Source organism: Aethalodelphis obliquidens, unplaced genomic scaffold (assembly GCF_003676395.1).
Source record: "Aethalodelphis obliquidens isolate GAN/ISIS:26980383/991018 unplaced genomic scaffold, ASM367639v1 scaffold7, whole genome shotgun sequence".
NCBI classification, from domain to species: domain Eukaryota; kingdom Metazoa; phylum Chordata; class Mammalia; order Artiodactyla; family Delphinidae; genus Aethalodelphis; species Aethalodelphis obliquidens.
In genome coordinates this window covers 13,456,354-13,477,937 of record NW_020837951.1, presented here as the reverse complement: position 1 = coordinate 13,477,937, position 21,584 = coordinate 13,456,354, and the positions used below count along the sequence as shown (strand labels likewise).

At 37.7% G+C, this 21,584-nt stretch overlaps 1 protein-coding gene across 1 annotated transcript in view; it reads right to left on the bottom strand.

Annotated features, from left to right (window-relative positions):
- C5 (complement C5) overlaps nt 1–21,376 on the bottom strand; it is a 77,931-nt gene extending 56,555 nt beyond the window's left edge. The window contains exons 1-9 of the mRNA XM_027105020.1: nt 21,268–21,376; nt 18,072–18,264; nt 15,982–16,144; nt 10,794–10,864; nt 9,226–9,317; nt 7,132–7,214; nt 4,718–4,808; nt 2,582–2,696; nt 873–999 (exon numbers count right to left, since the gene is read on the bottom strand). Of these exons, the coding sequence (XP_026960821.1) occupies nt 873–999; nt 2,582–2,696; nt 4,718–4,808; nt 7,132–7,214; nt 9,226–9,317; nt 10,794–10,864; nt 15,982–16,144; nt 18,072–18,264; nt 21,268–21,332 (1,000 nt within the window). The 5' untranslated portion in view covers nt 21,333–21,376. The remainder of the gene's footprint in view (nt 1–872; nt 1,000–2,581; nt 2,697–4,717; nt 4,809–7,131; nt 7,215–9,225; nt 9,318–10,793; nt 10,865–15,981; nt 16,145–18,071; nt 18,265–21,267) is intronic.
- Between the last annotated feature and the right edge of the window lie 208 nt (nt 21,377–21,584).

Sequence of the window (21,584 nt, the reverse complement as noted above, 5' to 3'; positions counted from 1 at the left end):
CAGTGTGGTTAAATTATTTGTTCAAGGTTGGTTGGGGATTCAATATAGACCTGAAAATATAAGTTACATTAGTAATCAAGACATATCAGAAGTAAGACAAAGTAACCCAACTTGGAGTAATAATTAATAACTATTAAAACCATTGGAGTGAGGATTAAGAGTACTAGACAAGGTGCTAAGAATGCTAAGAAAGAAGTAGGTGGAGAAAAGAAGGAGGAGGAGGAGGAGGGGGAGGAGGAGGAGGGGGAGAGGAAGAGGGAGGACGAGGAGGAGGGGAAGGGGGAGGACAAGGAGGAGGAGGAAGAAGAGGTGCTGTTTTAAGTGCTTTGCATATACTGACTCTTTGATCCTCACCATAACCCTATGAGGGATATACTACTATTGGATCTATTTTAGAAACATTACCTCCAATTTTAAATAGAATTACTGACTATTACAGAAGAAAAGGGCTTTAGGATGCACTTTGTTCAACTCCATCATTGTACAGCTAAGGGGACGAAAACAATGATAGTAGTAATAACTTTCATTTGCATGGTGATTTATCAAATGTTTTTACACACATAATCTCTTTGATTTTGATTCTTACTGGGTGAGAAAATCGGGGTGCCAGATGTTCACGCCAGATAAGTTGCAGACCCACTTGGAATACCAGATGGGCAGGTGTTATCCCATTCTTGCCAGTGAGGCAATAGAGACCCAGTGACTAGGGGGTGGCAGAGCTATACTTTAATCCAAGTTTTTAATGATGTAAAAAATAAAACTTAACTATAAAAGGAAGTAAACTGTGAAAGAACTGTAGAAATTATTTATACCTTGAAAATGCTGTCTAAGTATTTCCCAAGAGAAAGTTTAAAAAAAAAAACCAAGCTCACCTGTAGACTCTATGACTGTCACACCAATATAAAGGTACTTGTTGTTTACATCTTCTAGACTGCCATAGGACAATTCTTTAATTGCTGTTTCAGAGTCAAATGTGACTCGAGCAATTCCATTTATCAACTGTTTAAAGGGGGAAAATGAAAGAGTTATTTCACAGAAGAATTTATAAGGAAAAAATGAACAAAATGTGCCTTTACTAGCCTCTCAATTGAAGACAAATGTCAGAGGAATGCTTTATTGTCACCACTAAAGTGAGTAAATGAGTCCACAGTTAAGCCCAGAATGTTATTTTCTAATCTATTTCTTTAGAATTTTGACACGGAAGCGTCTTAAATATCATTTGATTTCACAGGCCTTTTTTGTACTAGCTGGCAAAGATGACTTCTTCCAATCACTGAGTCATCATCTTTCTAGACCTCTCAGCTTACTTTTGCTCTTAACTGAGAGTTTATGGGGTTTTATGATATTTACTTTGTACTTTGCTGCTTACATATTGAAACGCTAATTTAAAAACACACAATGGGTAATGGGATATGGGGTTAAGTCACATGATATTATTTAATTATTAACCACAACAGTAAAATAGATTTTGCGTTCTTTTTTCTTCTGAAATTGAGTGTTACGAGGCCAGGGATTTTGTCTTATGTAGCTTTAAATCTCAGTGTCTAGCATAGAATCTTGCATTAAAAAGAGGCATTTAATTTATATCTTAAAGAAATAAAACTGTATTTTGAAAGAACAAAGGCTAAATTACTGATGATACAAACTATGTGAATATGCAGCAGTGAGCAAAATGACACGAACCCTTACCATCCACAGTATAATGTAAAGAACACTGAACTAGAGAAAAGGGGACCAGGGCTCTACTCTGAGCTCCAGCAACCACTAGCCCTTGACCATGGACCAATAACTTCCCAGTGAGTTCATTCATTCACTTATAAATTTTTATAGAGCACCTACGTTTTGCCAGGAAGGAGGCTGGCTCTGGGCATACAATGGGAATGATTCAGACCCCCAAAGAGTTTTGTGTAGAGAATGATAGAGAAGTAAATAAACCATACAATAAGAAGGGTTTCTGAGCACTATTGACCTCATTTGTACAGGATAATTCTTTGTTGTGGGGCACTGTCCTGAAGGAGTTTCACAGCATCCCTGGCCTCTACCCACTAAGTGCCCGTATGATCCTCTTCCCCAGTTGTGACAACCACAAATGTCTCTGGACATTACCAAATGTCCCCTTGGGGGTAAAAGTCATCCCTGGTTGAGAACCACTGCAATAAAGTGTGAAACATGCTCCACTGAGAGCGACTCAAGGCCTGAGGGAGTAGAAAGTGTGTCCACATTGAGACAAAGAATGAGAAGGAATTACCTGGGCAAAGAAGAGGCAGGAGGGGACAAAGGGAAAGAGCATTCCCAAGCAGAAGGAGCAGCTCTGCAAAGACCTGGAGGCAAGAGAGACTAGGGTAATTTTGAGAAACTGAAGTGACCAGTGCAAGGGAGAAGAAAGGGAGAGATGGGCTGGTGAGGGGAGCTGATGCCAAGGAAAGTGAACTTTATCCTAAGGATAGTGAGAAACCAACAGAGGGTTTTAAATTTCAATTTCCACACCTATTTAAAATGAGAGATTGGACTAGATGAATTTTAAGTCACTTTCCATCTCTAGCATTCATGACAGATCTTTAGGTACAAGTGAATCTCTTACCACTGTGCTTTGCATTGCTTTTTGCATCATTTCTTTTTGATTATCTTTTAAGTCTTCTCTTATTCCAAAAAAGATATAAACGTCAGCCTCGTTGATGACTTTATTATAAAAATATCTGTCAAACAATCATACCATAAAATTGTTTTGCTAACAGGGTTACAATAATAAAATCTGGATAAAATATAACAATTCAAAATTACATAAAGCATTTGATACACTTTAAAGTGCCTTCCATCCACTGTTATATTTCATCCTCATAAAGCTACAATAATAAAGCCAAAGTACAGATTTTTATTACTATGTGCTAGATGAAAAAAACTGATCTTGAGGAGATCAAAAGAGTCAGGTCTGGGGCCCTTTCTTACAGGACACATCACTTCCTCAATGATTTTGATACCAGTGGAGAGCTGCTCTTTATCTTCTTTTATGTTTTTAAAAGCAGCATGCCCGATCTCAGAGTTATATGTTCTTTTTTAAAATTCTAACTGCATACTTCTTTTTTTAGTTTAGAATTAAAGTAATAATAAAGAAAACTTTCTGCACAGCAAATACTATAGCAAGAGCTAACTTTCCTTATTCATAGTTTGAACAAAAAAATAAGTCTCTCCATTAAAAGAAGTCAATTTCTACAATTCTCTGTCAAGTGAGCATTTTATGCTGGTTTAGATTAAGGGACAAACACTCTATTTGAGGAATAAATGCTAGTAAGAGAGGCAGTATAGGGTAGCATTTGAGGGCATGTATTCTGGAATGAGACAGGCCAAGTGACTTACTAGTTGTATGATCTTGGGCAAATTACTTAACATTTATGTACCTCTGTTTTTCCATTTGTAATGTGGGGATAGTAACAGTATCTACCTCATAGAGTTTTCGTAAAGCTTAAATGAGGTAATATGTACAGAGTGCTTTCAAAAGTGCTTGACACATATAGTTATATAAATCGGTTAATGTTATTAATAACTACAGTATATCGTCATTTTTAAATGACCTAAGCTTTTGTGGTAGATTGCTTGCAAAAATAACCCCAATTCTCCACCTTTCCATGTATCCACCACTTTTGCAGCTCCTTGGGTGTGAAGGGAGTCTATTTCCTTTGCACTGGTCTTGTAATTTGCTTTGGTCAAAAGAATGTGTTGGGGGCTTCCCTGGTGGCGCAGTGGTTGAGAGTCCGCCTGCCGATGCAGGGGACACGGGTTCGTGCCCCGGTCCGGGAAGATCCCACATGCCACGGAGCGGCTGGGCCCGTGAGCCATGGCCGCTGAGCCTGCGTGTCCAGAGCCTGTGCTCTGCAACGGGAGAGGCCACAACAGTGAGAGGCCCGCGTATAGAAAAAAAAAAAAAAAAAGAATGTGTTGGAAGTGATGGTGTGCCAGTCCCAAAGTGTAAACCTCAAGAGGACTTTTATGCTCTCATTTTCTCTCTTTGAGCATTGCTGCTGCTACAGGCTAGCCAGTTGGTTGATGAGAAACACACATGGTCCAATCATCCTTGTAGCTTCAGTCAACTGCTAGCCAGCTGCCAGGCATGTGAGTAAGACCTCCCTAAACGAGCTGGCCCCCAGCTGACCTGCCAACTGACTGCAGGCACATGGGCGAGCCCCACTGATGTTGGCCTGGCCCAGATCAGCAGAACTGCCCAGCTGACTCGTAAATGGCTATGGTTTTAAGGCATTAGATCTTAGAGCAGTTATGCAGCATTAGCTGGCTGATTAAGCCATTAAAAATGACAAGAAGTGAAGGTTTCATATCTCAGTCCCAATATCCTAAGTCATGCTGGTTCCTAAACATACACATTGAACTTAAATCTTTAGGATTTCCCACCCCTGCTCTGGTGAATAACCAACAAAGCTAAAATCAGAATCAGCTAAAATCAGTATGAGCTAATAAACTATAGGCATAGTGTCTTCTCAATCAGTCGGTTTCAAAGTAATGGAAGACATTGCCACTAAATCACAGATCTCAGCGATATATAAATCTATCAACTCAACACATTGTACACCTTAAACTTGCACAATGTTATATGTCAATTATATCTCAATAAAACTGGAAAAAGATCACACATCTCACTCTGGGCAACTGTCACCAGAGTTGGAACTCAGTTCAGCTAGATAATCTGAAAAAAAAAAAACTTTCTTACCTTGCTTTTATAGTAATTTCAAAATTATTAAAGTCCTTATAACCAATGAAATTATTTTCTGTTTCTATTGAGATAGAAAAGTGTGGCAACACTGAAAATAAAAACAAAGAGGCAACATTACCATTTAATTTAGAGTAGTCTTTAAATCATAGCAACCAACTGTATTTCTGGATTAGTTGGATAAGCTGCTACATCAGCACAACATCCACTTTGTCATCATTATCATCAACAACAACACTATTTTTGGGGAGCCTCCCATTCTGCCAATCAGAGGTCAATCCATCCTCTATGTACTGGAAACACTTCACTTATACCTTGATTTCAGCACTTATTATAGGCAATCGATTATTTCCTCCACTAGAGTATTGGCTCCTTGAAACAAAAAAGACTGTTCTCTCTTTATCTTTGTATGTCTCCCCCTCCCATCCTTCTCATGAATCGCAAATATAGTATGTGCTCAACAAATGTTTATTACATTCAAAATGGAAAAAGAAATTTCTTGCTTATTTAATATTTCCTTTTTTTATCTAGTAGAAAAATCCATCCAGTCTCCAAATTCCAACATAAAACTCTCACTTTAGTCAAGAAGAGAAAGCTTACAATTAGCTACAAGAAAGAAACTTCATAAAAAATTAAAAATTAGGGCAGAAAGGAAGGAGGGTTTTTTCCTCTCTTTGGTATCTTGATTGCCCAAGAGAAAACAATTTCATCTGTCAAAATGGCACTGTCTTCTCTTTATACTAACTCAGACTGTGTACTGAGGCTTACAGATTCTAATTCTATTAACCTGCACAACAGTTAGTAGAAAATTGGGTGATTGTGTGACCTTGATATTGTAGACAAAGACTGACATGGGAGAGTAAGTGAGATAGTTGGCTTCAGATAGGGCTTATGTGTTTTCTAAATGGTGAAAAACAGAAGAAAAAGAGCAATGCAATTTGTTGCTCTGGGCTGCATTCCTATGTTATTAAAGATCAAGACAGATGTGTTCTCCCCAGGATATGAAGTAGAGGAAAATATTTCATCCTTTCATCCAGTACCTAGGTGCCATGTAGCCTGCATACTCCTGCCAACAGTGATATACCAATGAAAAGGACACAAACCCTGCCCTTAATGAGCTCACAGTCAAGCAGGGAAGACAGGCATAAGCAAAGAATTACACAAACACCTAAATGACAGATGACAGTTATGAAAACTGATATAAATAAGTACAGGGAATCCTTCCCAGGAAAAAGAATTTAGGGAAAACTTCACTGAATAAATGGCTTTTCAACTGAGACTTGAAAGGTGAGTAGGAGTTGGCTAGGCAAGAGGGAGAGGGAGGGTGTTGCAGGCAGATGGAACATCAAATGCAAAGTCACCATTCCTGGAGTGGTATAAATGAGGCTGAAAAAGAGGTGGGAATGAGGAGATACTGGGGACTTTTCAATAGAGAAATAACATGACAAAGTTTGCATTTCAAGGTTATTTTGGCTAATACCAAGAGAGAATACCTTTGAAGCAGAGATAGCAATTAGTGGGGGTTGCAGTAGACCAGGAGGGAGCCTGGTGGTAAAATCAATGTGTGGCTGCAGATAATAAGAGGTGGATGAATTTTTAGATATCTACAAGAAGCAGCAAAAACACTTGGAGGAAGGGGGATCAGTCAGGATTATATGTTATTTAGAGCCTATAATCTTTAAAGTTGAGTTTCATTATAATAAATTTGCTTTGTCACCGTTTGTTAATTGTTAAAATTCGTGTTATTTGCCACATTATTATGAGTCTCCTGGGGAATAAAAAAATGACTTCAAGAAAAAGAAAGTTAAATTTGATATCAGAGCACACAAATACTCTAGTAAACAACCACAAGAAATGGAAAGGTTAAGCTGTTTATATGTTAATTATTAATCCATTAATATGATTGATTTCAAAATAAGAATATCTTAAAATTTTGGATCAATGTATTAGGAATTTGTGAGCTAGAAGGAAAATAGCACTGGACTAGGGGTAAGGAAATCCAAATGTTCTTGTTCTGTCACTAGCTGGTTGTAATGAATTCAGTAAATCATCTATTAGTCTTATCAGGTTCTGTTCACCTCAACTCTGATTCTTTAAGTTTCTCCTAAAATCATAATTCTGGAAAGGACCTTAACTAGTCAAGTTCCTCAGGAGACTACGTCTCTTGAGGCTCTATAAAGAGGAAGACAAGTCCAGAGAGACTGGTGTGCTTGTTCAGGGTTACCAAGGGCAGCTAGAACTAGAGCCTAGGCATTTGGACAACTCTGCCCACCCCCTTGAGCAGTACTTCTAACCATACCAGCAAGTGGCCTCATCTTCATCTGGGAGTGATTTTGCATTAAGTTCATTCATGAAAAGAATTATTGCAAAAATACTAACTCTTTATAGGTAAACTTTTAATTGTAAGAAATTACCATATTCTTTAATTTCAAAATATGCGGTTCCAGTTGTTGAAAAGTCTTCTTTATATTTAGCTCGAACTGTCCATACACCATATCTATGGAAGCAAAATATTTATAATTACAGAAGTCATCAAATGTTTTTAATTCACCCAAAGAAAATCTAATCAATTCCCATTTTAAAGAGGGAGAGGTAAGTAAAGATGTATATAGCCTACGTACTTTTTTTCGACAACAGATTTTAAAGCAATAAACAGAAATAACTGAGCATTTTCAAGATAATAGAAATTATTTAGTAATTAGTTTTCATACATTGTGATTTTTTTCAGGTATTTTTATCTCAATATAATAGCTTTGATTTGAAGAGCTTATGATACTTGAAAATTTACTAATCCTGGAGTTTAATTATACTAACATAATACTAAAATCCACCCTGTAGTAGAAAATCCATAACAATGTCTCTAGAAACATATAATACAGGTCAAGCCTATCCAGATGATAAAATTCACACTTCACATAAATGAAATTTTGGATGGGGACAAAATATGGTTTGTTTAAAGAGGAAAATGATCTGAGTTTCACAACCTTCATTCAAAAATATTGACTGAGAACTGGATTAAGCACTGGAGATAAAAAATGAACAAGATAGAAGAGATCCTGTCTTCCCAGAGTTACTAGTCCATGGGAGTCCAAATCCCCACTTTTACGTTTAGTAGCAGATTGGACTTGAGCAAATTACTTAGATTCATTTGTGAAATGGGAAAAATAAAATCTATCTTGCACACTGGTTATGCAATCAATAAAGTTTAATATTATGGTTATCATCATCATTTACACAAAGAACATTTATCAAGTGCCTGTTATGTTGAGGTGCTAGTGATTCAAAAGTGACCAATATGGACAAGACTCCTGTCCTCAAGGAGTTTACAGTCTAGTGGGGAATAAAAGGCAAGTAAATTAATAAATAATTACTTACAAAACTGAGATAAGTGCCATGAAGAAAATAAACAGAGAGTAAAAGGAAGAGAGAGACTACATTAGATCATGCATCCAGGGGTAGCTTCTTTGAAAAGGGAGCATTTACCCTGTGTCCTAAAGAATGAAAGGAAGCCAGCCTTGTAAAGAGCAAGGTGGAGTACATTCTAAGCAGAAGGGACAACATGTTCAAATGTACTGGGGTAAGACAATACTGGTCATGGCTGACATAATCTGTCATGGAGCAAATGACAGAAGATGAAGTTGGAGAAATGATAATAATTATAAAATAACTGGATAAATTCTGTGCTATGGAGCGTGTAATATTTTCAAGGAAGTACAAAATTTAAAAATTATCCAAATTATTTAAATCCCCCAATTTCATCCAAATTTCTAGAAAATCTTCAGTACAGTGAATTAACTGCAAACTCGATTCTAGAGGGCAGACAAAAATGACCATAAAAAGATTTTGCTTTAAAGTGATATTGTAGTCATTTTATAGGTGCACTTATCTTATTTGTCCTCCTCTAAGTTCCTTGCAGACAGGGACTGTGGATTCTTTATTTCTGTTTTGAATTTCTCATTCCCGTTGTACTTTGCGTATACCAGGAATGTGTTCACTAAATTTTTTTCACATTGGGTTCTGTTCTTAATCCTTTAGCATGTGGCCAAATGGAGGAAATTAATAACACCCTCCCTCTTGAAATCTGTCTTCTGGTATTCTGTGCAGTAAAGACTACAGGGGACCAATATTTTTATAACTCTCAGAGCTAGGCATGGGATAATACCAGCCTTTTAGACTGATAGTCTATTAGATTCCTTGAAGGGTGGAGGGTTGACGGTTTTGATGGGAAGAAAAAAAAAAAGACTGGGGACTGTTTTTTGCCTCTTCCAAATTTTAATTTCTATACGTAAAGAGGATTGGTAAGAAGTATTGGGAGTGGTTTGTTTGTTTTGCCAGAACCTGAGCCTAGCTTCTAATTAGACTTGAAAAGAGTTTGTATATCCTCATTTCCTTCACACCTACCCTTTGTTAACACTAGGTGGCTCCATTTGACTGGTTATCTACCTCACAACCAAAAGTTTCAGATGTGCTTTTTAGAGAAAACTTTATTAACAAATACTTTAAAATACTTAGGATTAGATGGAATCTTGAAGTCAGGAAAAGAGACAATTCCAGTATAATCATTTTCTTCTACCATGTCAACTTCTGATCCTTCAGGATCCTTTGAATAAAAACAAACAACTTCAAATCACATAAATCACATTTTTAAAATTGACTGATTATATTGTCTTTTTCTTTTTTTTTTTTGCGGTATGCGGGCCTCTCACTGATGTGGCCTCTCCCGTTGCGGAGCACAGGCTCCGGACGCGCAGGCTCGGCGGCCATGGCTCACGGGCCCAGCCGCTCCACTGCATGTGGGATCTTCCCGGACCGGGGCACGAACCCGTGTCCCCTGCATCGGCAGGGGGACTCTCAACCACTGCGCCACCAGGGAAGCCCGATTATATTGTCTTTGATCTACAGAAATATTTACTAACAAATATCCATGTCTTCAAATTAAATATGAAGGAGGAAAATCATTTAAATGTTGTGAAATGCAAATATGGTTAATTTAAGCCACTTCCCTCCCTCTTTTTGGACCGTCTTCCATCTCCTGCCTCACGGCGGGGGGGGGGGGGGGGGGGGGGGGGGAAGAAGGGGGAGAGTAAATCAGTGTCCTGGGTATCCTAGTCTCAGTTATCTAGAAGAGATTCAACTCTTTATTGTACAACTAAAGAAAAAAAAGAAGTATGACAAAAACTGATGTTATAATGTATGAAATATGAACTTACATGCTTTACAGATACCTGAATCTAAATTCTGTATGTGTTCATCTGAAGCTTTCCAAAGCAAATATGCTGTAAAATGCATTTATTAGCTAGACATTTTGTAAGTTTGCAGTCTATGTCAATAGTTATCCACCACAATCTTGGAACACTCTGGATGCTTCTCAAGTAATTCATTATAAAATAGTCAGATGTTAAAGTTTGTGAAAGTTTTATGATTTTTGTAAGTTATGAAGGATTCAAGGTTATTCCGATACAATCCTCTTTTTCATTTGTGCTCTGTTAAGGTTTTCGGGTTTTTGGTTATTTGAGTAGGAGGAAAGGTACTGCAACCTATAGTGAAGGACCAATTACTAGTACACCTACTGTTAATAGGTGAGCAGTTATCTCCCCACAAAAATTTGTAGGGTTGTGACACGAACTGGGAAGACCATGGAAGTTTATTTCACATGTGCATATCATCTGTTACATATGTCATGGCTGATGAAAAGCTGATAACAGCTGATCTTTATCTCATGGGTTAGCACTATTTTTCATGTGTTAGTATGTTAGTTACTAAAGCCTAAAGTGCTCAAGTGTATTGTACGAATAAAAAATCTCAGACATAATAGGCATTCAACTAATTCTTAGTGATTGATCAGTGTTCTTCAAGAAATAAATCATGAAGGATATATTTAAATGATTTAGTTCAAAACATAACTTGTTGAGATTTCATTTTCATGAGGTTTTTACATATTGTAGAGGTATAAACCTACAATTTTATACTCACAGAAGGTGTTCAATAACCATTTCCTGAACACTGAATGAGTTAGTATGGTGTGAGGGCAGGATTATGGAACAGAGTATCTCATCCAAATAAATAACATACTTACTATGAAAGTTAAGACAGTTTCTCTTTTGGCTGGCTTCAAGTCATCGTTCAGTGAATAAACTCTAACCTTTACTGTAAGAATAATTGATATCATCAAAAACTTTGCTAAGCACAGTATTTTGATTTTTTACAATAGTCACCCTTAAAAGAGATGAGCTTCATTTTAAAAATTCAATACACAGTCATACATGAAAATCCATATTTAAAAGAAAGGAAAAGTTAGTTTGTAGACATATACATACCAATGATTTTTTTCTTTTAAAGAGAATCCTTTTGGATTCCTTTAAAGAGCTACTTTCTAGTGAATTTAAAGTACAGTTCACTTTATTAAAATATATTTACATACATCTTTTTGGGAATAAATATATAGTACAAAATTAGTTATATCTGTAATTAGGCCACTGTTTATAAAGAATTTCATAGTAGGGACTTCCCTGGTGGTCCAGCGGATAAGACTCCGCGCTCCCAATGCAGGGGACATGGGTTTGATCCCTGGTCAGGGAACTAAGATCCCACATCCCGCATGCCACACGGCATGGACCAAAAAAAAAAAAAAAAAGAATTTCATAGTAGCAAAATAGTGATGTCTACCATATGGTTATATGGGAGTATAATAAATTGTCTCATATTAAAGTTGAAGATTTTAATGGAAAATTAGGTACTTTGTTTCAGACATTATACACTCTTACAACAAGGCCCCAAATTGTCTCTTATTGTTACTAAAGATAGCACTGAATTCTATGGTTTTGTTATATTTATTGAGGCAGATCCTACAATTGTTCTCTCATTGTTAAAAGAATAATGGCAGGCGCTCAATAACAATTAGTTCTCTTCCACTTCTTTCTGTCAGTTAATAGATCCCCACCTTTTAAAAAAAAAGCATCTGCTTAGCTTTTAACTCATAGCTGCTTGAGACTTGCTGATCTAGTTCCTTCCAATGACATATTATAATTTCTCTAGGGTTTTACTGATGCTCAAATCATTTCATGGCCAAAACTTTAACCACAAAATAAAATTGAGCTGATGCCATAAACCTTTTAAAGGGTCGGTATTATGCAAAGCTCTACACAAGAAGCCACGTGTTAAGCGCTCTAAAATTTGTTTCACTATACCATAAGATCAAAGCAAAATGCTCAGTAAATCCCTCCACTCTGCTGTCCCCTCACCCCTGTCTCTCTCCTCGAGTCTTCCCTCCTGCTTTATGAACATACCTGGTCCAGGCCTGAGCATCACTGGGATGCTGCCAGAGGCAGTATCCCACAAAAGTTAAGAGCTCAGGCCCTCGAGTTCAAAACTTGGGTTTCACTCCTGCCTCTGCCACTTTCTAATGTGACCCAGAGCAGGATACCTAATCCCTCTACACCTTAGTTCCTGCATCTGTAAAATAGGACTGCTAGTATCTGCTTCATAGTATGTGAGCCTAAATGAGACAAAGCTTTTGCATAACCCGGCACATAATAACTGATCAATAAATGTTTATTATTTTTATTTTATACTACTTCTATGGCTACTACTTGTTCACTTTCTAACCCATTTTGTGTTAGGTTAGAAAATTAATCTTGTCTTCATAGCAATGGTGTATCAAAGGTAAGATTAATAATTTTTTTGTACCAAAGATATAGCTTATTAATTTAAAAATGTATATTGAATGCCTTCTATGTGCAGATACTATGCTAGGCACAGAGATATGGTGGTGACAAATCAGACATGGAATTCCTCTAATGGAGTGGAGGAGAGAGGCAAACACAAGATGACACAAAGTAAATGTAAAATTCCAGGGGTAGGAAGTGCTATAAAAGACACTCCTTGGCTTTCTGAGTGTGGAAGAGGGAGCTTTGAAGCAGAAAAGGCTGCCCTTTATGGGATGGCACGTAAGGGTTGAGTAGGAGTTAAGAAGGCAAGGAAGGGGCATGAATATACCAGGAAGAGGTACACAAGCTTTACTGTGGATAGGAAAATGGTGTGAGAAAGCAACTGAAAAGAGGTCAGCTTGGCTGGTGTCCACTGATGAAGGGGAACATGGTGGGTGATAAGGTTGGAGGGGAAGGCAGGACACAGGCTGTGTGAAATTGAAGGATTTTGGTCAATACTCTGAAGGCCTTTGTCCTATAAAGGCTTGAAGATTTAAGCCTCTATCCTAAAGATGCTTATAAGAAAAATCCCTCAATGATCTTCAGATTAAATGTGTGCATTGGGACATTAGAGCTATAAACAGCAAGATGTAATCAATTTTTAAAAGAATTACTTCTCAATCATTCTTTTTCTTCTGTGTAAATAAGGCTTTACGCTATTCCACAGATTAAATGATAATGGGAAATACTTTCCTAGTGCTTACTCTGTGGTAGGCAGTGTTTGAAGTATTGACACATATGAATTCACTTAACTCTCACAACAACTCTATGAGGTAAGTTCTATTATTATCTCCATTATACAGATGAGGAAAATGGGGCTCAGAAATATTAACTCACACAGGGTCACAGAGCTAATAAGAGCCCAAGCTGGGATTTGAACCCAACAATTTGGCTCCAGAGTTTGCTTTTAACCACTATACTTCACTACTTCTCAGTAATGAGTCAATATTTATTTATTTATTTTAAAAGATTTATTTACTTTTTAAATTTTATTTATTTATTTTGGCTGCGCTGGGTCTTAGTCGTGGCACCCAGGATCTTTGTTGTGGCATGCGGGATCTTTTAGTTGCAGCATGCTAACTCTTAGTTGCGGCATGCATGCAGGATCTTGTTCCCTGACCAGGGATCGAACCCCGGCCCCCTGCACTGGGAGCGCAGAGTCTTACCCACTGGACCACCAGGGAAGTCCCAATGAGTCAATATTTAGAGGAGTGGCTTCCCTGGTGGCGCAGTGGTTAAGAATCCGCCTGCCAATGCAGGAGACACTGGTTCGAGCCCTGGTCCAGGAAGATCCCACATGATGCAGAGCAACTAAGCCTGCAAGCCACAACTACTGAGCCCGTGTGCCACAACTACGTGCCTAGAGCCCATGCTCTGCAATGAGAGCCACCGTGCACCGCAACGAAGAGTAGCCCCCACTTGCCACAACTAGAGAAAGCCTGCACACAGCAATGAAGACCCAACACACCCAAAAATAAATAAATAAATATATTAAAAAAAGAAATTTAGAAGAAAGTTCTCTAATTCTCCTCTATGATTAGAATAGATGAGGATACCACATCTTCTTACACTAAAGTTCTGAAAAGAAATAACATATGAGGCTGTTCTTAATTTTTTTTAAGACTTTTTTGATGTGGACCATTTTTAAAGTCTTCATTGAATCTGTTATAATACCGCTTCTGTTTTATGTTTTGGTCTTTTGGCCACGAGGCATGTGGGATCTTAGCTCCCCGACCAGGGATCAAACCCACATCCCCTGCATTGCAAGGTGGATTCTTAACCACTGTACCACCAGGGAAGTCCCAAGGCTATTCTTAAGGAAAGCCTTGATAGCTAAGAGAGGTCCCAGGCTCTGGGTATCAGACTACTTGTTGGACAAAGATGAGGATGCTAAATAGTAGGTAGTGTCAACAGGACCCAATTAATGAAGCTTCCTCTAACATAGGAGGAACACAAGGGTATGGATGTATTTGTTTCTGGGTATGATGTTCAAAAAGGGCCCAAGCTTTATGGGCAGAGACTATCTCCATGTACACCAAGTCATCTTGGAGTCAAGAGAGTACTATTCTGGCTATGATATTCTGTCCAAGCCGAAAGCAACACCCCACCCTCTGTAGGCCTTTCCTTTCTGAGCTGGTCATAACAGGAGCTCCTGCTAAAAAGATAGTGGTGCAGGCCTGTTCCACCCCATACTATCAACATCAACCAATATGCAGCAGGTATCTACTACCTGAAATGTTTTCAACAAAGCTGGCTGGTCCTGCCTCCCTTCCTCTTTCCTTCACCAATAATGTCATTATTGAAACTCCATAACCTCCCTCTTCCACATACAGTTCTCTCATAATTCCATCTCTGATGTGCTCAAAAGTTAATTCTGGTAACAGGGAGTGATGGAGGAATCGAAGGTTTTGCAGACACATGAACATATGTGGTCAGCATTCACACTTTTCTGTGTTTATTGTTGGTTTCTTAGGAATAAATCCAGTCAATTGTCAATCCCAGAGTTTTGACTGGCTATCCTGCCCTTTCCCCCTCTAACAGATAAACCAAGAATACAAAACAATGTTCTAATAGGAACTTTCTTTAGGCAGATCCCTTTAGAAAATTAATATCCATATATTTCTGTGATTTAGTTTATATTTTGCTGAAACATCTGATTCTTAGGGTTTGATTTGTTTTCTGAATTTGAGGATTAGCTCCAAAGTAATAGACCTTTTTTTATGATCACTGCTTTATAATAAATTATCTTCTCATTGCCAAAATAATATTTGCAGTTACATCTTAAAATTGTTTAATAATAAGACCTAACACTACATTTCACAATTCTTAAATAGTTTTTTTTCTACATGGGAATAACTGATAAGGTAGATAATATAACTGTTAATTTTTGCCATTTCCATATGAATTTAAGATTTATATTTAAAATCAAATTTAAAATTAATTCTGTTTAATTGTTTAACAATTTCTGTATGAATTTAAAATTAAAATGATATTTATAAGTGTAAAAATCACTGGGAATTGAGACTCTTTTGAGCAAGTTGGAAACCTATCTCCACTTAAATTCAAGTTTTAAAAAGCTCTACAGTGATATTGGCCAGTAATTTACTTTTTTTGTGGTATCTTTGTCTGGTTTTGGTATCAGGGTGATGGTGGCCTCATAGAATGAGTTTGGGAGTGTTCACACTACTATATTTAAAATAGATAACCAACAAGGACCTACTGTATAGCACAGGGCCCTCTGCTCAATATTCTGTAATAACCTCAATGCGAAAAGAATTTGAAAAAGAATAGTTATATATATATGTATAACTGAATCATTTTGCTGTATACTTGAAACTAATACAACATTGTAAATCAACTATACTCCAATATAAAATAAAAATTAAAAATAAATAAATAAAAACTCTTCCCCACATCCAGAGTTCAGTTTAAATAAATGCCATCATCATTTACCCAGCTGTTCAAGCTTGGGGAAAAAAACCCAAAAACCTCTACAGTATAGTGTCAATCCCAATCCCACTCCCCCGCCCCCAGAGAGAGAAGCATTTTATAATCTACCTGACTGGTGTGGAGTGTAAACAGGTTTGTCTGTATGAATGAAGAGGAATCCATTGTCATAGGTTATTGGCATTTTTTTTGATTTTGAAAAATGCTTTGATACAACATCCAAATACACATGTGAAACTGGGTCTTGTCCTCCAGACAATTGTTTGGGTTGTATCTGTAAAAGACAATGTTGATGGAAAAGAGTATAATAATTTTAAGGATATAAAACATGTTATTTAAAAAGTAGTATAGGAGCCAAAGTAGTAAATAAATTTTGCCCAAAGCCCTTCAATATCAAATGTCATAATCAACATTTAGCTTTAAGCAATTAAAATTTTTTGGGGGGCTTCCCTGGTGGCGCAGCGGTTGAGAGTCCGCCTGCCTATGCAGGGGGCACGGGTTCGTGCCCGGGTACGGGAAGATCCCACATGCTGCGGAGTGGCTAGGCCAGTGAGCCATGGCCGCTGAGCCTGCGCGTCTGGAGCCTGTGCTCCGCAATGGGAGAGGCCACAACAGTTAGAGGCCCGCATACCACACACACAAAAAATCTTTTTGGTTCTGTGCTTCCCAAATTTTACATGCATTTAGTAAAAACTACTACTATAGGAGCTCTCTTAAACTTTCACTTCATCAGCTTGTTGGATTAGCCCATGTTCTCCATCCCCTCAGTTCAACATCCTGACTGATGTTCAGGACACGTTGTATCCTATCTACATCCTTCTGCTTCCACGGGTTGAGCAATGTGCTTTCCAATTTGTCTATGTAATTGTAATGATCCACTTTACACTGCATGATATGCACATTTAATACACAGAAAGTAACAGAAGAAAGAAAAGTGTTTTTTTTTTTTTTTTTTTTTGCGGTACGCGGGCCTCTCACTGTTGTGGCCTCTCCCGTTGCGGAACACAGGCTCCGGACGCGCAGGCTCAGCGGCCATGCCTCACGGGCCCAGCCACTCCGCGGCATGTGGGATCTTCCCGGACCGGGTCACGAACCCGTGTCCCCTGCATCGGTAGGTGGACTCTCAACCACTGCGCCACCAGGGAAGCCCAGAAAAGTGTTTTTATGAAAACTTCGGCTTTGAAAACATGAGATAAAAGTTAATCACTAAAACAAACCATGTTAAATTAGATATGTGAGAGTACTGTAAAAATTTGGAAAACGGTAAAAATCTATAAAGATTCTGCACTCAGATTGCTTTGCAAGTATCTAAGTTCTTTCTCTACTTTAAGGAAATAGAAACTGTAGAACAAATGATTCGTTAAAGCTGTGACACATTATAAATAAGAATCTCTGCTCCAACCAGTGGACCCAAGAAAAGACCTGGGCACAACATTTAACGATTAGCAAATAAAGATACATTGTAACGTTAAGATAAAGTTAAATGCTTAAGGTATGCATCAATTTTGTGATTTCCCCACCCTAATTTACTTTTCCAATTAGCCATCTGAGTTAGAACTGTTCAACAGAGCTCTGTGTGATAAGGGAGAGCTGTTCAGTATGGTGCCACCAGTTACCTGTGGCTATTTAAGCACTTGAAAGGTGGCTAGTATGAGTGATTAACTGAATTTTTTATTTTAGTTACATTTGATTGATTTAAATTTAAAGGTAACAGTCACATGTGTGTGGCTAATGGCATCAGATAAGAGTGTCTACTTTTGGGAAATGAATTTTATTTCTTAATAAACCTAAAAAGTGGAAGTATTTGTTAAGAGGTTAGAGCATTTACCATCAAGAACATTAATCAAAGAATTCCTACATTTGGTTAGAATTTATTTAGATCAGCGTTTCTCAAACCTGAGTAATACACAGATCCCGTTTAAAGGATAAAATGTTTTGGAGGACTCTCAGTGTTGTCTTTTTATTATTTGCAATATAATAAAAACTATTTTTAGTACAATGTTACTTAAATATGTACAAACCTAAAAGTAAGTATAATATTCTTGTGCTTATGACTCATTAGTGACTGACATCATCTAATAATCACGCAGTGGTAGAGTGGTATAAATGATCAAATCTCTGTGTTATCAATACTCAAACTTGGTACACATTTTACTGAGAATATTCTATATATATAAAGAAACTGAAGGATAAATACATACTGTTAAGAGTGCAGAATTTTGGAATTTATTTACTGTGGATAAAATAACATGGCCTGAAGAATAAGTAAATTTTTTGTCAGGATAACTTTTGATAGAGATTGTTGCATCAAATTCTTCAGTGTATCCATAAACTTGAATTACAATATTTTCAGATGCTCCAACACAGAATACTTTTGGTGCTGAAATGACATACCTGTTGAAATAGGAAAAGAGAAGGAACAGTATATTTATATGACATTTTTTGTTATACTTCTGATTTTTTTTAAAATCTCACTTGAGAGATTCAATTTAAAATAGGCACATTTGGGGCCTTCCTTGGTGGCGCAGTGTTTAAGAATCCACCTGCCAGGGCTTCCCTGGTGGTGCAGTGGTTGAGAGTCCGCCTGCCAATGCAGGGGACACGGGTTCGTGCCCCGGTCTGGGAAGATCCCACATGCCGCAGAGCAGCTGGGCCCGTGAGCCATGGCCGCTGAGCCTGTGCGTCCAGAGCCTGTGCTCCGCAACGGGAGAGGCCACAATAGTGAGAGGCCCACATACCGCAAAAAAAAAAAAAAAAAAGAATCCGCCTGCCAATGCAGGGGACATGGGTTCCAGCCCTGGTCCGGGAAGATCCCACATGCCGCAGAGCAACAAGGCCCATGCGCCACAGCCACTGAGCCTGCGCTCTAGAGCCCGCGAGCCACAACTGCTGAGCCCGCGTGCTGCAACTGCTGAAGCCCATGTGCCTAGAGCCCGTGTTCTGCAACAGGAGAGGCCACCACAATAAGAAGCTCACACGCTACAGCGGGCAGTAGCCCCTGCTCACCACAACTAGAGAAAGTGCACCCGCAGCAACGAAGACCCAATGCAGCCAAAAAATAAAATAAAAAATAAAATAAAAATAAATAAAATAGGCACATATTCTCAACTTAAAATGATATTTTTAAATCAACATTTATTTGTGGTTTACGATAATTTCATCTTCTCAATTCCCCATGTGCTTACCCAGGAACAGCAGAAAATGAGGAATGTTCAGCTTTGATGATAATAAGGTACAGTTACTGAAATCTTACTCAGTGTTAGGTACTATTTTAAGACATATATATATATATATATAAACTCACTGTGTTGTGACAACCCCTCTATGAAAAAAGTCTTACTATTACTCCGACTTTACAGAGGAAGAAACTGATAATTGACTTCCCCAAGGTCACATAGCTATTAAATTACAGAATTAGGAATTGAACCCGAGCAGCCCGTTTCCTGAATTAACACGTTCAATTGCTAGGCTAAACTGAATTTATCAAGAATTTTTGCAAGAGAAATTTAGAAAAAAAAAGTTATTTTAATTTTGGTATTGTTAGAAGTTTTATATTTTTCAGTTTAGTATTGTTTTACTTTTGATTGTCTATGTGGTGGTGGTGGTGAAATATAAAATAATTCATGCTTCAGGTCCCTAAAAGACAGCTCTGGAACCACTCATTCATACAGACTTTTGTCCTTACTGATACATTAGTAGCTATAAAGTATTTCATACTTTTCTTATTTTCTTTCAATAGTTGTAGAGAATATGGCCACTGAGCTTGCAGAGAGGCACAAATTCTAGTTTGGTCTCTACCTGGCATGTTCTTTCTCCAGATATTTGCATGGTTTGCTCTGTTACTTCCTTCAAGCTCTGTTTGAGTGTCACCTCCTTAGAGAACCTTCCCTGTCTACACTTTTAAATAGTGCCCCATCATTTCTTTATCTTCTTACTCTCCTTTATTTTTTTCCTTCATGGTACCAATAACTACCTGACCTTATTTATTTACTCATTCACTCATTGGTTCATTCATTGGTTCATCATTTTCTTCTCCCACTTGAATGCAAGCTCTGTATCATCTACTATATCCTCAGTGCCTATCACATAGTAGGTGCTGAAAAAATTTTTGTTGAATCAATCAATTAAATTTATTGATTCCCATGTTGTAAATGGCATACTCCCACTTTTTCAGAGAAAGAGAGAAGATGTTTATTGAGGGCCAGTACAGTGTAGTAGAAAAAATTAAGTATCATGGGACCCAGGTTCTAGTCCTAGTTCTACCACTAATTTGAAGTCATTTAATCCAATTTCTCTGAACTTCAGTCGGCTGTCTTTCAAGAAGGAATAAACGAAAACTAACCAGGAAATGGGGTGATTGTGGCCATGTGAGAAAATCAGATTAGGGTTGGGAGAGTGCTATAAATTTATGACATCCTAAGTATACATTTATATTTATAATATATTTTACATATTTAAAGTATACATTTATAACAAAATGGGAAAAAATTGAAGTGGTAAAGAGGAGTCCTTAATACAAGTCCTACTTCTGTTTCTCTTAGTGGTGTGACCTTTGGCAAGTTACTTTCTCTATCTGGATTTATCCTTACAGGAAATGAGTAGGTTTGATTAGATATTCTCCAGTTACTTATCAGTACTAAAATGTTATTTCTTGATATGATATCAATATTTTAAAGATTTAGTTTAAAATACACATTATTTCAATAATAACACTAAAATTTATAAAGCATTAGCTCATAAATTTGGAAGTAATTATAACCATAGATTTTTCAAACCACAGGCTTAGAATTGAACCCCAAGTAACCCTTGCTTTACTATGTACAGTACACGGAAAACACAAAGAAAACTCTGCACCAGATAGAAACAAGCCAGAAACACCAAGAAAGTTTATTATCTTGAGTTTAGTTTGTGCTGTTTTGAAGAGGAATTTGAATAATCACTTATGTAAATTTTTATAAGTAACAATCCCCTAAAACTGTCATGTTGTTAGCCACTCATCAAATCAAAATGCTACATGACTTTCTTATTCAGAGGTGAGACTATTCACTTAGTGCTCCCAGAAGTAGAAAGTTATTTACAAATTAACACAGTCTGGGGCTTCCCTGGTGGCGCAGTGGTTGAGAGTCCGCCTGCCGATGCAGAGAACACGGGTTCGTGCCCCGGTCCGGGAAGATCCCACGTGCTGCGGAGCGACTGGGCCCGTGAGCCATGGCTGCTAAGCCTGCGTGTCCGGAGCCTGTGCTCCGCAACGGGAGAGGGCACAACAGTGAGAGGCCCGCGTACCGCAAAAAAAGCAAACAAACAAAAAAACAAATTAACACAGTCTGTTGAATTTACTTTTTCACTCATCACATTAATAAGATGCATTGAAAAATAAAGATGGGTTGTTTTACTTACGTTTGTTCCTGTCCCCAACTTTTCCCCACGAAGATTAAAAAACAAAGTATGCCCCACAGGCCCATGCTGGAGGTAGCAGTAAACCATGGATATAACGCTCCTGAAGTTACTCTCCTTTTAAATAAACCGAGATTGAAGAACTTGGGTAAATTGGTTTACTGGTTAATTATTAATGTCAAGAAGAGGGACTTCTAAGTAGGAAAAGTAAAATTGGAACTGAAACACCCTTTAATGCCCAGGTATAAAAGTAGGAGTTTTTTTATAGAGTCCTACACCTAGATAATTTATTTTGATGAATACAAATAAAAGGATTCTAA